The following is a 16874-nucleotide window of genomic DNA, read 5'->3' as shown; positions in this document are numbered from 1 at the left end:
CAAGGCCTTATATAGTATGTCATGTTAATGTTGGGGTGGGATGAATTGGGAAATTGGGATTGCCATATATACACTACTAATAAGACAAAAGTATCAAATTGCACACTTTAAATATATGCAGTTTATTGTATGCCAATTATATCTCAATAGAAGTTCTTCAAAAAAAGTGATGTTTGTAGTAGAGCATTCATCAAATGTTAACTGATTTCCGGCTTTTAATGCCAAAGTAAGTGTACTTACTCTTTTTTTAAAAATTATAAACTACCTAAAAATAATATTTGCAGCATGTATAAGTTATAAAGAATAATGATAGAATAATACCCATAAACCCACCACCCAATTCAAGAAATAATGTGCTACCTAAACACTTTGACTTTTTACCATACACATTCTGGTAATGACTGTGAACTTTTTACAAGAGTTTTACAAAAGTTTATAAAAGTTTATATCACTTATAACAACAAAAGCAAGACAATAATTAAAAAAAAACAAATGATCTTACCAGGCTTTTCCTCACTCTCTCAATTAACTATATGAGAAATAAGAATTTGCAAAGAAAACATAAAAGCTGACCCCCAAGGACTATCAGAAACTACAAAGATGCAATTCTTTTTCTTTTTTTTTTTTAAATGGGATCTTCCTGGAGCAGGGATCGAACCTGTGTCCCCTGCATTGGCAGGCAGATTCTTAACCACTGCGCCACCTAGGAAGCCCAAGATGCAATTCTTTTAGCCCAGTAGTTTTCACACTTTTTCTTTTAAAGCACCAGATCTATATTTCTACCAAGTATGAAATAAAGAGCTGCTTAGTTAGGGGCGGCCAGTGTCCTACAGCTGAATGTAAGGCATGTTCTCATTGTTAAGAGTTAGGAAGAGAAAGAAGAGAAACTCCTAGGAACTACCATCACGACAGCAGGTTGGGAAATGAGCCCCAGTGGCGGATGAGTATACTTACTTTTCAGTTTCTGTCCCCGAATAGAAATTGTAGGCCTCATAAGAATTTCTACAAGGAGCTATAAAAAAAAATTGGATAAAACTTTCAAAATTCAGAGCACAACTTATAAAACAATCTTTGCCATGACAATTCACGGCCCAAATATCAGTCACAGTCCTGAAAGAATCTCTTGTTCCAACACAGGCAGAAGGCAGTGAAGTTCAGGGAAATGAGCACTGTACCAAGAGTCAGAAAACCTGGTTTCTAGCCACAGCTCAGCCACCTATTCCCCATGTAAACTCAGGCAAGTCAGTGTCCCTCCATGGCCTCAGCTCTCATTTTTAAAAATAAGAAAGTTACATTAGTTAATTGCTGGGATCCAACGTGGCTTTAATTTTTTAAAAGCTGCAGAACATTATCACTATAATTCCTCTTTTGCTTTAGAATATTTATGTTCTTTTATAAACACAAGTTTATAAAAAGAATCACAAAAGATATACCATAAACTGTTAATACTGATTTCTACAGGGGGCTGGGGAGGATATGCATTCATTTTTCATTTTACATACTTTTAATACAACACATAATTTTGTTTAAACTGTTTACAATAAATACGCATTTAAAAACCCATTCTATTGAAACAAAGGACAGGTTTATAATGATAAAAGGGTCAATCAACTGGAAAAATACAATTATAAACATATATGCATCTAATAACAGAGCTTCAAAATACATAAAGCAAAAACTGACAGAACTGAAGGAGACAACTCAAAGATAATAGTTGGACAATTCAATACCCCGCATTCAATAATGTATAGACAACGAGGTATCACCAAAGAAACAGAAGACTTGAACGTTATAAACCAACAAGCTCTAACAGACAGCTATAAAACATTCTGCCCAGCAACAGCAGAATACACGTTCTACTCAAGCACACATGGAATACACACAAACACATACACAAAATGGACTACTACTCAGTCATAAAAAAAGAATGAAATTTTGCCATTTGTTGCAACATGGATGGACTTGGAGGACATTATGATAAATGAAATAAGTCAGAAAGACAAAGGCAAACAATATATGATATCACTTGTATGTGGAATCTAAAAAAATAAATCAAAATGGTGACTATAACAAAAAAGAAGCAGACTTACAGATATAGAGAACAAACTAGTGGTTACCAGTGGGGGGGAGGGGCAATATAAAGGTGGGAGAGTGGGAGGTACAAACTACTGAGTCTAAGATAGGCTACAAGAATGTATTGTACAACATGGAGAATATAGCCAATATTTTATAACTATAAACAGAGCATAACCTTTAAAAACTGAATCACTATATTGTACACCTGGTATAACATTGTACAGCAGCTAGACTTTAATAAAAATGCAAAAAATAAATTTCCCTTAAAAGAAAAAAAAAGGGAATTATCTCAAACCAATAACCTAATCTTTCACTTCAATACACTGGAAAAAGAGGTGCAAGCCAAACCCAAAGCAAGCAGAAGAAAAGAAATAATAGGGATTAGAATGGAAACGAATTTAGCAGAGAATGGAAAATAACAAAAAATATCAACAATATATCACCACTGACCTTATAGAAAACAAAAACAAAAACTATCTTCCTCCTGATGAATACTATTATGTATAATGCCACACTAAGCATCTCTGTACACCAAGCTTTGTCTCATTCTGATTTATATCTTCATAAGAGAGAAATGGAAACAGGGCAAAATGAGTAATGATCTTTAAGGTTTTGAGGCATAACACACAAATGCTTTTCAAAAGAGATGCCCCACTTTTCAAAGTCAACCAAGAAAAGTATAAGATGCTCATCTGCATAGATTATTATACTTAATATAAATTCTCTTCAAATAGATAATGGACTATGTTAATGAATAAATTATAAGTTCCTGAATGCCAAGCTATGGATCATACCTGGCCCACAGACATAATTCATGTGGTCCACATCTACTGAGAAGCTGGGAGATTCCACATAAGAATCTAGATTTCCTACATCCCTGAGGACAAAGGTCAATAGGAATGGAAGTCATCTCCCCATAAAAGTAGGCACACACTCTCCAGTTATCCTAGTCCCTGTAGTCATTTAATTTATGCATATCTTTGTTTTTCTTTTTTTTTTTAATATTTGCTTATTTATTTGGCTGCGCCAGGTCTTAGTTGCAGCATGTGGTATGTTTTTCAGTTGCCACATGTGGGCTCTTAGTTGAGGCATGTAGGATCTAGTTCCCTGACCAGGGATTGAACCTGCACCCTCTGCGTTGGCAGCACAGAATCTTAACTGCTGGACCACCAGGGAAGTCCCAGAGAGACATACATTTTACTTTGTGCCTTAAAAAAAAAGTGGATACATTATCAATACACATAAATCAATTATTCTAATGTAAACGCTATGGTGCATCAACACAGATGAATACCACTAAGCTTCTCAAGATGAAAATTCTGGGGACTTCTCTGGTGGCCCAGTGGTTAAGACTCCGTCTTCTAATGCAGGGGGTGTGAGTTCAATCCCTGGTTGGGGAACTAAGATCCCACATGCCATGTGGTCAAAAAAAAAAATCCACTATGCCTGTGGTGATAGTTACACAACTCTGTAAATACACCAAAAATCACTGAACTGTACAAGTAAAGCAAGTGAATTGTATGGTATGCAAATTATAACTCAATAAAATTTTTTAAAAAAATTATTAAAAAAGATGAAAATTCTGAAATGTTTGTTGTAAATTTTAAAACATTTCCTATTTCCCATTTCAAGAATTAAATTCCCAAGCCATAAATAGCAGTAGTAATAATAAACAACTTACATCAACACCTCCAAACAAGTCAAAAATATAGGTATTTGGATAAGTGGTTTCTTGGGTAAGTTTCCTCTCTTCAGTAACAAATGCCATAGCCTCCATGGAGAGAAGAGGAGAAATTTCCTAGTGAAAAAGGACACAGAGAGACGTTCAGTTTTAGTATCTAACACAAACCAGACACCAAAACATCAGTTTGCATTTTAGTCACAACTTAAATTCCAATAGGTCAAAGACAGCCCCCAGAATGAACCATTAAAAAAAAAGAAAAAAAAAACTTACAGAAGAGCTGATGTGATAAAAGTTGTTGTAACAGTAGTAATAGCTAACTTATTAAATGCTTATTATGTACCAAGCATGGTTCTAAGTACTTCATATACTACCTCTTTTAATGCTCACAACCCTATGATATAACGGTAATTTATCAGCCCAATTTTACAGATAAGGAAACTGAGACACAAAGAAGTTGTCAATGTCACACAGGGTGTAAGACAGAGTCAGGACTCAAACCTAGGAAGTCTGGCTCCTGGGCCTGTGCTTACAAAAGAAAGCAGAACTATTTTAGGTGAAATAGGAGGCAGGATAGGGAGAATATTCATTCTTCCTACTCATTAAGCTCCCTTCTCAGGAACCTCGAGGGAAGATGGAACACAATGAGCTAGAGCAGCAGTTCTCACACAGTGGTGAGCATCAGAATCATTCGAAGGGCTTGTTAAAACCCAGACTGCTGGGTCCCACCTGCAGTTTCTGATTTAATAGGTCTGGAGTGGGGCCTGAGAATGTGTACTGATAATAAGTCCCCAAGTGATGCTGATGCTGGTCCAGGTACCATACATCAAGAAAAAGCAGAACTCTCTCTTATGGATAACCCATTATATGCCAAGCACCAGGTTTCTACAGTTTCGCCCATTTAATCCTTAAAACAATTCAATGAAATGAATATAGTTTTATCCATTTTACAGGTGAAAAACAAAATCACAAAGTTGTGCAAGGTCACCTAATTAGTAAGTGACTGAACTACTTCCTCTGGGTTTCATTTCTCTCATTCATAAAACTAGAATGTAGTTCTTCTGGCAACACAGTACAATGGAAGCTGGTTTCAGGAGTAAGACAAATCTGGGCTCATTGTAATAATGGCCACGTGACTTTAGGTGGCTTGGATGAGACCGTTTTCTCAACTGAAAAAGGGAACGGAGAAGACATCTGGATCTGCCTGCTCAGTATCTCCTTTTGCTCTTCTTCAGGTAACAGCCCAACTTCTGTGGAGGAACATGAGGCCACACACAGATGTCAAGATAAGATATGGGCAGCCTAACTCTGTCCCTTGAATTCACATCTGTGCTTTCCGATTATGTGAGATAATAAAGGATCTTTTTTGCTAATCTAAGTGGGTTACTGTTACCTGCAATCAAAGTATTTTGGACTAATACACTAATACTACCCAATTCACAGAGTTACAAAAATTAAATATACCTGGTACACAGGAAATTTCAAATAAGTATTTGCTAAACTCATAAAGAAATGATCACATAGCAAGCACTCATAAATATGAATTTCCCTCTTTCGTCTACCTCATTATCTCAGAGATTTTGCAGGAATCAAATGAAATAATGTATAATTCTTTGCAAAATGTCTTCAAACAAGTGTAAGACACTACAATTATTTCTATCCTAATCAGACTGTGAGAAGATCAAGGACACAAAATGTCTTTTTTTAAATTAAGCTTTTATTTGGGAGTGATTTTCAATTTACAAAAAAGTTGTATAGACAAAACATCTCTTCTTAAAGGTATAGACTAAACTTATTTGGCCCTATATTTTAAAATGACTTATTATGTGATATAATAAACAGAACTTCACCTCTGAAAAACATTATATCGTTTCATTATGATCAAATATAACTTGCTTGGGTTTTAGCTACATTAGAGCTGGTAATCTAACTTCAAAGTTGGACCCACCTCCCCAAGCTGAAGCCTAACCTACTAAATCAGAAACTCTGCGGGTAGGGCCCAGCACTCTGTTTTCACAAGCCTTCCAGGTGACTCTGATACACACTCAAAATTGAGAACAACTGCCCTAGATGTCTCTGCATTCTTTCCATCCCTTTCCCAACCACCAAGCCTGGTCTCTTCACCTTCATATGCTAGTGATAATTATCAACAACCACAAGGCTTCCTTGACTCTTCAGCAAAAGGGGATCTTTTAAATCCTGTTGAAAAAGAATGTACCCCAATCCCAGGGCACAGGCCTCCTTAATTAAGCACTGATACAAAACAAGTGTGAATAAAACCCAAAAGTATACACACAGGGAACTTAATGGTGATTATCTCTGGATGGTGGGATTATAGGTAGTTTTTATTTTCTTCTTCGCACTTTTCCTGAACTTCCCAAATTTTCTACAGCTTACGCAATAAAAACAGGCTATTTTAAAAAGTAGACTGAAGAAGAGAAAAAAAATAGACAACTTGTATCATCTGGAGGCCCTGAATGCAGTCCCTCCAACACCCTTAACAGTTACCTTGAGGATGTTTTGGCACTCAACGAAGTCACTGTGGAGGTGGCTGGTTGCATGCAGTTTAAGGAGCAGCTGAGGAATTCCACTCCATTTGGACTGTTTGTCCCTCTCCGTCAAAAAAGTTTCAGTGAACTATGAGTCAAAAGAAAAAAAAAAAAGAGGAAAATTTTACTGGTGAGGAAAGAACTACTAGTATATACAACAAAAGAGAGCAGCTGGCTCCCAAACCCACCCAGGACAAATAATTCAAAGGTCTTTCTAAAACCTTCAGAAGTTCCCCAACAGCGTGTAAGGTAAAAGTTCAGCTTCTTGTTTATGACACACCCTCTTCCTATTCTATTACCTGCTTTCCTCTCTAGCTCCATCTCTTTCCCCATGCACGCTCTAGGCTCCAGATGTACATGTTCTCTCTCTATGCCTCTTTGCACATGCTCTTCCCCTGCCTACAAAAGCTGTGTATATACGGTATGCCATCTGTGCAGGGAGAAAATAAACCTAAGGTGGGGGTAACGAGTAATTATTTACACACACACATATACAGTTGACCCTTACACACAGGTTTGAACTGCATGGGCACTTATATGAGGAGGGCTTTTTTTACAATAGTAAATACTACCGTACTACACAACCCACCATTTTGAACCCGCAGGTGCAGGGAAACTGTGGGTATGGAGGGACAACTCTAAGTTATACACGAATTTTCAACTGTGGAGGATCAACGCCCCTAACCCCCTGTGTTGTTCAAAGGTGAACTCTACAGTCAGAGAACATCTCTGGATGTCTTTTATACCTGGTAAGCTCCTTCTCCTCCCTGTCTTTTCTACCCAGAAAGCTCTCTCCTTCAAAATGCAAGCCCCAAAAACAGAAATTTTCCTTGACAGGCCTTGCCCTCTCTCCTTTCTAAGAGAGTCTGGGGTCTTATCTAACATATATCATATTGTATCATAATTACTGATTCATTTGTCCCCCCCATCCTGTAGACCACAAGCTCCTTCAGAGTAGATATCAGGCTGTGTTTATTGTTCACACCTTCTTTCTCTCAAAGAATGCCAGGCACAGAGCAAAGACTCAGTAAATGTTTGAAGGCATGAGCAACCTAATGATAGGTTCATTAACCAATATGGCAGTATCTACTCTGGGGACACAGCGTTATCAGGTGCCAGAAGTAAATTATTTTCATGTACACTTGTCCCTCAATTAAGTCAAAAGTTCACTGTAACTTATTATAGGACATGCAGGTCTTCAATAACATCTTAGCCTATCCTGATGCATATAAGTCCTATGATCTTGGACAAGTCCCAGTATTCTTCCTGAGCTTGTTTTCTTAGATTGTAAAAATAAGAGAATACAGGGATAATGAGAGGTAATGAGATGTTTGTGAAAGTAATTTGTATTACAGTGAACCATAGGAAATTACCATTTCTGTAGGTCTAAATGATTATCACAAATTTTATATACTTCAAGCAAGCTCAAATCAAGGCAAAGCACAAATGAAAAAAATCCTTCCCTTCCTTGAAAGGAAAAAAGGAGAAAACAATGGTTTCATGGGACTCAGCAAAAGCAGTACTTGCAAATTTATAATCATAAACATTTATATTAAAAAGGAGAGAGGATCTCAGATTATCTTATCTTCCACCATGAGAAACTAGAGGGAAAAAGGTGTAAACCAAACCCAAAGCAAGCACAAGAAAATTAAAAAGATCATTGCAAAAATAACTGATATAGAGAAAAGGAAACAGAGAAAAATCAACAAAATCAAATTTGGTTCTTTGAAAAGACCAACAATATTGAAAGTAGTTACACTGACCAACTTATACTGACTCGTATAACTATATTCAGAAATGAAAGAGGGGACAATACTACCAATTTTAAGGAAATAAAAAGGTTTACAAGGAAGTACTAGGAGCAACTGTATGCCAACAAACTACATAATGTAGATGAAATGTACAAATTCCCAGAAAGACACAAACAACATAAACTGGCTCAAGAAGAAACAGAAAATCTGACATACCTCTAACAATCAGAGATCAAATCAGTGATTTAATAGAAAAGGAAGAAAAGGAGGGAGGGAGCAAGGAAGGAAGGGAAAAAGGAAGGAAGGAAACTACCCACAAAGAAAAGCTCAAGTCCAGGTGCTTCGCTGGTAAATTCTACGGAACATTTAAAGAGAAATTAGCAAATACTTCACAGACTTTCCCATAAAGCAGAAGAGGAGGGAACACTTCCCAACTCATACTATGAGGCTAATATTACCCTGATACCAAAACCAAAGCCATTGAAAGAAAACTTAAAGAACAATATCTCTGATAAATATAAACAAAAAAATTCCCAGCAAAATAGTTGATCCTTGAACAACATGGGGATTAGGGGTGCCAATAGCCTATACAGTTGAATTTTACAATCAGCCCTGTATCCACAGTTCCATATCCACAGATTCAACCAACTGCAGATTGTGTAGTATTGCAGTATTTACTGAAAAAAATCACATGTAATTGGACTCATGGAATTCAAACCTGGGGTTCAAGGGTCAGCTGTACCAGCAAACCAAACCCAACAATATGTAAAAAGGATTATACAACATGACAAAGCAAGATGCATGTCAGGAATGCAAGGTTGGTTCAAACATGAAATCTAATCAATGTAATCAACATGATAAAGGGCATTTATCAAAATTCCACAGTTATCATCATAATTCACAGTGAAAGCCTGAAAGGCAAATATATTGTAAAGACTGAGGATCAACCACTTAAATAAGCTGTATGAAGATTAAAAGACAAAAAACTGAAGTTAACTATAACTATAATAAACAAAAAAGGGATAAACATAAAGATGTAAATTATGACATCAAAAACAAAATGTGAAGGAGGGTAATACAAAAATGTAGATCTTTCAGAATATATCTGAACTTAAATGACTGCTAGTTTAAAACAAGTCAATGGGACTTCCCTGGTGGCACAGTGGTTAAGAATTCACCTGCCAATGCAGGGAACATGGGTTCGATCCCTGGTCCAGGAAGATCCCACATGCTGTACAGCAGCTAAGCCCACGCACCACAACTACTGAGCCTGTGCTCTAGAGCCCTCAAGCCACACTACCGAGCTTGAGTGCCACAACTACCGAAGCCCGTGCACCCTAGAGCCCATGCTCCTCAAGAAAAGCCACTGCAATGAGAAGCCTGCGCACTGCAATGAAGAGTAGCCCCCACTCACTGCAACTAGAGAAAGCCTGCGTGCAGCAACAGATGCAATGCAGCCGATAAAAATAAATATATAAAGAAATAAATAAAATAGAAATAAATGAAAATAAAACAAGTCAATATAGTTATAAGTCAACATACATAAGCCTCCTGGTAACCACATATTAAAACCTAAAATAGATACACAAACACTAGAGAAAAAGGAACACAAGCATACCACTAAAGAAAATCATCAAACCACAAAGGAAGAAACTAAAAGAAGAAGAAAAAAACAGAGAACTACAAAAACAACCAGAAAACAAGTAACAATAAGTACATACAAGGCAATAAGTACATACCTACCAATAATCATTTTAAATGTCAATGGACTAAATGCTCCAATCAAAAGACACACGGTGGCTGACTGGATAAAAAACCCAAACCCATCTATATGCTGCTCATACAAGACTCATTTCAGAGCTAAAAACACACCTAAAAATGAGGGGACGGAAAAAGATATTTCATGCAAATGGAAAAAACAAGAAATACTCATATTAAACAAAACAGACTTTAAAACAAAGTATAGGGGACTTCCCTGGTGATCCAGTGGTAAAGAATCCACCTTCCAATGCAGGGGATATGGGTTCTATCCCAGGTCAGGGAACTAACATCCCATATGCTGCAGGTCAACTAAGCCTGCATGCCACAACTACTGAGCTCATGCACCTCAACTAGAGAAACTGCATGTCACAAACTACAGAGCCCATGTGCTCTGGAACCTGTGTGTCACAACTATCAAACCCATGCGCCTTGGAGCCTGCACGCCACAACCAGAGAGAGAAGCCTGTGTGCTACAACTAAAGAGCCTGAAACCAAGAGCCCACACACACCGCAACAAAAGATCCCACATGCCTCAACGAAGATCCTATGAGCCACAACAAAGATCCCATGTGCCACAACCATAAATAAATAAATTTTTTTAATATTTAAAAAAAACAAAGTATATAACAGAAGACAAAGAAAGGCATTATATAATAGTAAAAGAATCAACAGAAGAGGGGACTATAACACTAACATATATTCACCTTATTCAGAAGCACCTAAATATATACAAAGCAAATATTAGCAGACCTAAAAATAGAAATTGACAATAATGCAATAATAGTAGGGGACTTTAACACTCCCTTTATATTAATGGACAGATCACCCAGACAGAAAATCAGTAATGAAACAGTGATCTTAAATAATACATTAGACCAGTTGTACTTAATAGATATCTACAGGACAGCCTATCCAAAAAAAGGAAAATATACATTCTTTTCAAGTGCACATGGAACATTCTCCAGGGTAGACCACATGCTGGGCCACAAAACTAGTCTCAACAAATTTAAGAGAATAGACATTATATCAAGTATTTTTTCTGACCACAGCAGTATAAAACTAGAAATCAATTACAAGAAGAAAAATGGGGAAAAAACCCAAACAGGTGGAGACTAAACAACGTGCTACTAAAAAATCACTGGGTCACTGAAGAAATCAAAGAGGAAAATGGAAAATACACAAAGACAACGAAAATGGAAACACAACATTCCAAAATCTATGAGATGCAGCAAAAGCAGTTCTAAGAGGGGAGTTTATAGTGATACAGGCCTACCTCAAGAAACAAGAAAAATGTCAAACAAAGAACCTAACTATTGTCTAAATTAGAAAGAACAATGCCCAAAGTCAGCAAAAGGAAAGAATAAAAATCAGAGAGGAAATAAATAAGAGAAGCCAAAAAAAAACAACAGAAAAGATCAATGAAACCAAGATCTAGGTTTTTTAAGATAAAACAAAACTCTTAAGCCTTTAGCCAGAAGAAGAGAGGACCCAAATAAACAAAATAAGAAATGAAAGAGGACAAATAACAACTGATATGACAAAGATACAAAAAAATCATACACAAATAATATGAACAGTATGTGCCAACAAACTGGACAACCTAGAAGAAATGGACAAATTTCTAGAAACATATATCCTTCCAATACTGAGTCAGGAAGAAACAGACAATCTGAACAGCCTGATTACTAGCAGTGAAACTGAATCTGAAATTTTAAAAAAACTTCTAGCAAACAAAAGTCCAGGACTGGACAGCTTCACAGGAAAATTCTACCAAACATATAAAGAAGAAGTAATACCTATCCTTCCCAAATTATTCCACAAAACTGAAGAGGATGGAACACTCCCAAATTCCTTCTACCAGGCCACCATTACCCTGATATCAAAACCAAAGACACTACAAAAAAAAAAATAAAATACAGGCCAATATTTCTGATGAATAAAAATGCAAAAATCCTCAACAAAATACTAGCAAACCAAATTCAACAATATATAAAAATTATCATACACCATGATAAAGTGGGATTTATTCCAGAGATACAAGGATGGTTCAATATCTGCAAATCAATCAATGTGATACACATTAAGAAAAGGATAAAAAAACACATGATCATCTCAATAGATACAGAAAAAACATTTGACAAAATTCAACATACATTCGTGATAAAAACTCTCATCAAAGTTGGTATACAGGGAATATATATCCACATAATAAAGGTCATTTATGACAAACCCACAGCTGACATCACACTTAACAGTGAAAAGCTGAAAGATTTTCCTCTAAAATCAGGAACAAGACAAGGATGCCACTCTTGCTACTTCTATTTAACATAGTATTGGAAGTCACAGACACGAAAAAGAAATAAAAGGCAACCAGACTGAAAGAAAAAAAGTAAAACTGTCGCTATTTGTAGATGACATGATACCGCATATAGAAAACATACATAAAAAACTATTAGAATAAATGAATTCGGTAAAGTTGCAGGACACAAGATTAATATATAGAAATATGTTGCTTTGATATACACTAATAATGAACTATCAGAAAGAGGAAGCAAGAAAACAATCCCACTTAAAATCATACCAAAAAAATACCTAGAAACAAATTTAACCCAGGAGGTGAAAGACCTATACTCTGAAAACTATAAAACACTGATGAAGGAAATTAAGGATGATACATAGAAATGGAAAGACATCCTGTGTTCTTGGGTTAGAAGAATATTGTTAAAATGTCCATACACCCAAAGCAATCTACAGATTCAATGCAATCCCTATCAGAATATCCATGGCATTTTTCACAGAACTAGAACAAATTCCTAAAATTTATATGGAACCACAAAAGATCCTGTATTGCCACAGCAATCCTGAGAAAGAACAAAGCTGGAGGTATCACACTCCCCGATTTCAGACTAGGCTACAAAACCACAGTAATCAAAACTGCACAGTACTGGCACATAGAAGCAGACACACAGATCAATGGAACAGAATAGAGAGCCCAGAAATAACCCCCCACACTTATGGTCAATTAATTTACAAAAAAGGAGACAAGAATATACAATAGAGAAAAGACAGTCTCTTCAATAAATAGTGTTGGGAAAACTGTACAGCAACATGTAAAACAATCAAATCTGTAACAACATTATAAATCAACTATACTTCAATAAAATACATTTTAAAATTTTGAACATATTCTCACACCCTTAAAAAATAAACTCAAAATGGATTAAAGACCTAAATGTAAGACCAGAAACTATAAAACTCTTAGAAGAGAACATAGGCAGAACACTCTTTGACATAAATCATAGCAGTATGTTTTTGTACCTGTCTCCTAAGGCAAAAGAAACAAAAGCAAACATAAATAAATGGGACCTGATTGAACTTTCCTTTGCATAGCAAAGGAAACCATCAACAAAATGAAAAGGCAGAACCTACTGAATGGGAGAAATTATTTGCAAAAGACATGACTGATAAGGGATTAATATCTAAAATATATAAACAGCTCATACACCTTGAATCAAAAATACAAACAACCTAGTTAGAACAAATTAGCAGAAATTAGCATAACATTGTAAATTATCTATACTTTAACAGAAAAAATAGAGAAAATAAACGATCCAATTTAAAAATGGGCAGAAGACCTAAACAGACATTTTTTTTTTCAAAGAAGACATACACACGGCCAAAAGGCACATGAAAAGATGCTCAACACTGCTAATCGTCAGATAAATGCAATACAAAACCACAATAGGATATCAATTCACACCTGTTAGAATGTCTATCATCAAACAGTCTACAAATAACAAATGTTGGGGAGAATGTGGAGAAAAGGGAACCCTAGCACTCTACTGGTGGGAATGTAAATTGTTTCAGCCAGTACAGAAAACACTATGGCGGTTCCTCAAAAAGCTGAAAACAGAACTACTGTATGATCCAGCAATTCCACTCCTGGTTACACATCTGAGGAAAACAAAAACACTAACTCAAAAAGAAACATGCACCCCGATGTTCATTTCATAGCAGCACTACTTACAACAGCCAAGACATGGAAGCAACCTAAGTGTCCATCAACAGATGAATGGATAAAGAAGATGTGTGTGTGTGTGTGTGTGTGTGTACTACTCAGCAATAAAAGAAGGATGAAATTCTGCCATTTGCCACAAAATGGAGAGTATTATGCTTAGTGAAATAAGTCAGAGAAAAACAAATCTTGTATGTTATCGCTCATATGTGAAATCTAAAAAATAAAACAAATGAATGAATATAACAAAACAGAAACAGACTCACAGACACTGAGAACAAACTAGTGGTTACCAGTGGAAAGAGAGGAGGAGCAATAAGAGATACAAGCTATTACATATAAAATAAATAAGCAACAAGGATATTTTGTACAGCACAGGGAAATACAGCCATTATTTTACAGTAATTTCAAATGGAGTATAATCTGTAAATATACTGAATCACTATGTTGTACACCTGAAACAATATGATATTGTAAATCAACTGTACTTCAATTTAAAAAAGAAAAATGAAAAACCAGGGAAATCCGAATAAAGTATGGACTTTAAAAAAAAGTGAAAGTCTGAATGATTTCCCAAAAACATCAAGAAAAAGACAAAGATGTTAACCCTCACCACTTCTATTTAACACTGTACTAGAGATTCTAGCCAGAGAAACTAGACAAGAAAAAAATAAGGGCATCCAGATTGAAAAGGAATTTGTAAAACTATATTTACAGATGCCATCATCTTGCATACAGAATATATTAAGGAACCCCCCTACACGCAGACACATGCATGAGTGCACACACACAATCTATTAGAGTTAATAAATGAGTTGAGCAAAGTTGCAGGATACAAAATCAATACACAAAAATCATCTTAATTTCTATGCACCTACAATGAACAATCCAAAAGTGAAAATAATGCAGTCCCATTTATAACAGCATCAAAAAGAATAAGGGACTTCCCTGGTGGTGCAGTGGTTAACAATCTGCCTGCCAATGCAGGGGACACAGGTTTGAGCCCTGATCCGGGAAGATCCCACGTTCCTCACAGCAACTAAGCCTGTGTGCCACAACTACTTAGCCAGCAATCTAGAGCCCATGAGCCACAACTACTGAGCTCATGTGCCACAACTATTGAAGCCCGCATGCCTAGAACCCATGCTCCACAATGAGAGAAGCCACTAAAATGAGAAACCCACACACCACAAAGAAGAGTAGCCACTGCTAGATGCAGCTAGAGAAAACCTGACACGGCAATGAAGACCCAACGCAGCCAACAAATTAATTGAAAAAAGAATAAAATATTTACAAATAAATTTAACAAAAGGAATATAAGACTTGTACAATGAAACTATAAAACATCATTGAAAGAAATTAAAGAAGTAAATAAAGCCTAAATAAATGGAAAGTTATCCACGTTCAGAGATTGGAAGACTTGATATTTCTAATATGGCAATACTCTCAATATTAATTCAATGTAGTTTCTATCAAAATCCCAGATGGCTTCAATGCAGAAACTGACACTACTCTAATAACTACTCTCTATACGTTCTTTGCAAGTACAGAGAACATTTACAAAATGACCAGTTGCTAGGCCATCAAGTAAATTTCAACACATTTAAATGAATCGAAATACAGACTATGTTCTCTGACTGCAGTACCATCAGCCTAAAATATGTAACAGACAGATAATTATAAAACCCTAATGTTTGGAAATACAATTCTGAAAAATGCATAGGTCAAAGAAGAAACCCAAGTACAAATCTGAAAATATCCTGAAATAAATGACAATGACAACACTACAGACCAAAATTTATGAGGTCCAACTGAAGCTATGACTAGTGGCCAGGATAAATTTGATACCAAAACCTAGTGAAAGGAAAATTATATGCCATTCTCACTCACGAACACAGAAGCAAAAAAATCCTAACAAAAAAATTAGTGAATCAAATTTAGCAATCTTTAAATAGGATGAAATTTTGAATCAGAAATTCAGATTTGGTTTAATATTTGAAAATTCTACTCATCACATTAATAACACAAAGGAAAATAATTATATTAACATCTCGATGCAGAAAAAGCATTTTGATAGAATTCAACATCAGAAACTCAGAAAGGAAGTGAACCAATAACTACCTACAGAAAACCTTCAGCAAACATCATACTTAATGGTTAAATGTTTAAGGCTCTCCCTCTTAGATCAGGAACATGTCAATTCAATTCACTGTACTGGAGCATCCCAAACAGCGCAGTTAGGCAAGAGAGAAAAAAAAAGATGTAATATTGGAAAGGATAAAATATAAGCTTCATTTGCAGATATGATTTTCACAGATGATTGTACACATATACAACTCAAAATAATCTAAAGGTAAACTATTAAATTATAGGAGCAATACAAATGCTGAATCAATATAAAAATCAATCTTGTTTTTATATTAGAGCTACAGTTAGAAAACACAACTTTAAAAACACTATTTATGATACCATCAAATCATGTCAAATGCCAAGAAATAAATCTAATGAAAGTTATGCAAGACCACTACATAGAAAACTATAAAACATTATCAAGAGAGATTAAGGAAGACCAAATCAGAGAAAGAGGGGTAAGGGCAGGAGAGAGAGAATGAATGTGCTGTACTGAACAGACTGAAGGCAATCCCAATCAAAATTCTGTTGTAAAAACATACAAGCTCATTCTAAAACGTATATGGAAATGGCAAAGGGCCAAGAAGAGCCAAGTAAATCTTAAAGATAAGTAGGAGAAAATACTCCTCTGATTCAATATTCTATAACCAAAATCAACACATATAAAGTGTTGATGTGATATCATATAAAATGACAATGTGATATCAATCAGCATAAGGATAAATGGACAGACCAGAGAAACAGAACAGACACGAAACAGATGTAAAAACAAACACTACAGAGCAGTGGAGGGACGAAAAAGACTTCTCAATAAATAACGGGTCAGCTTGATATCTCTACGGAAAAGCTCACACCACATTCAAAAATAAATTCCAAATGGAATGTACATTTAAATGGAAAAGGCAAAACAA

At 35.7% G+C, this 16874-nt stretch overlaps 1 protein-coding gene across 4 annotated transcripts in view; it reads right to left on the bottom strand.

Moving 5' to 3' along the window:
- The window catches only part of TRPC4AP (transient receptor potential cation channel subfamily C member 4 associated protein), a 71223-nt gene that overhangs the window by 45413 nt on the left and 8936 nt on the right, over window positions 1-16874 (bottom strand). For all 4 annotated transcript variants that reach the window (XM_057700878.1, XM_057700879.1, XM_057700880.1 and 1 more), the window contains 3 exons: window positions 6266-6394; window positions 3758-3874; window positions 955-1012 (listed from right to left, as the gene is read on the bottom strand). In XM_057700878.1, the coding sequence (XP_057556861.1) occupies window positions 955-1012; window positions 3758-3874; window positions 6266-6394 (304 nt within the window). The remainder of the gene's footprint in view (window positions 1-954; window positions 1013-3757; window positions 3875-6265; window positions 6395-16874) is intronic.

Source organism: Hippopotamus amphibius, chromosome 12 (genome assembly GCF_030028045.1).
Source record: "Hippopotamus amphibius kiboko isolate mHipAmp2 chromosome 12, mHipAmp2.hap2, whole genome shotgun sequence".
In the NCBI taxonomy this organism is placed as follows: domain Eukaryota; kingdom Metazoa; phylum Chordata; class Mammalia; order Artiodactyla; family Hippopotamidae; genus Hippopotamus; species Hippopotamus amphibius.
This window is presented reverse-complemented; position numbering and strand designations above follow the sequence as displayed.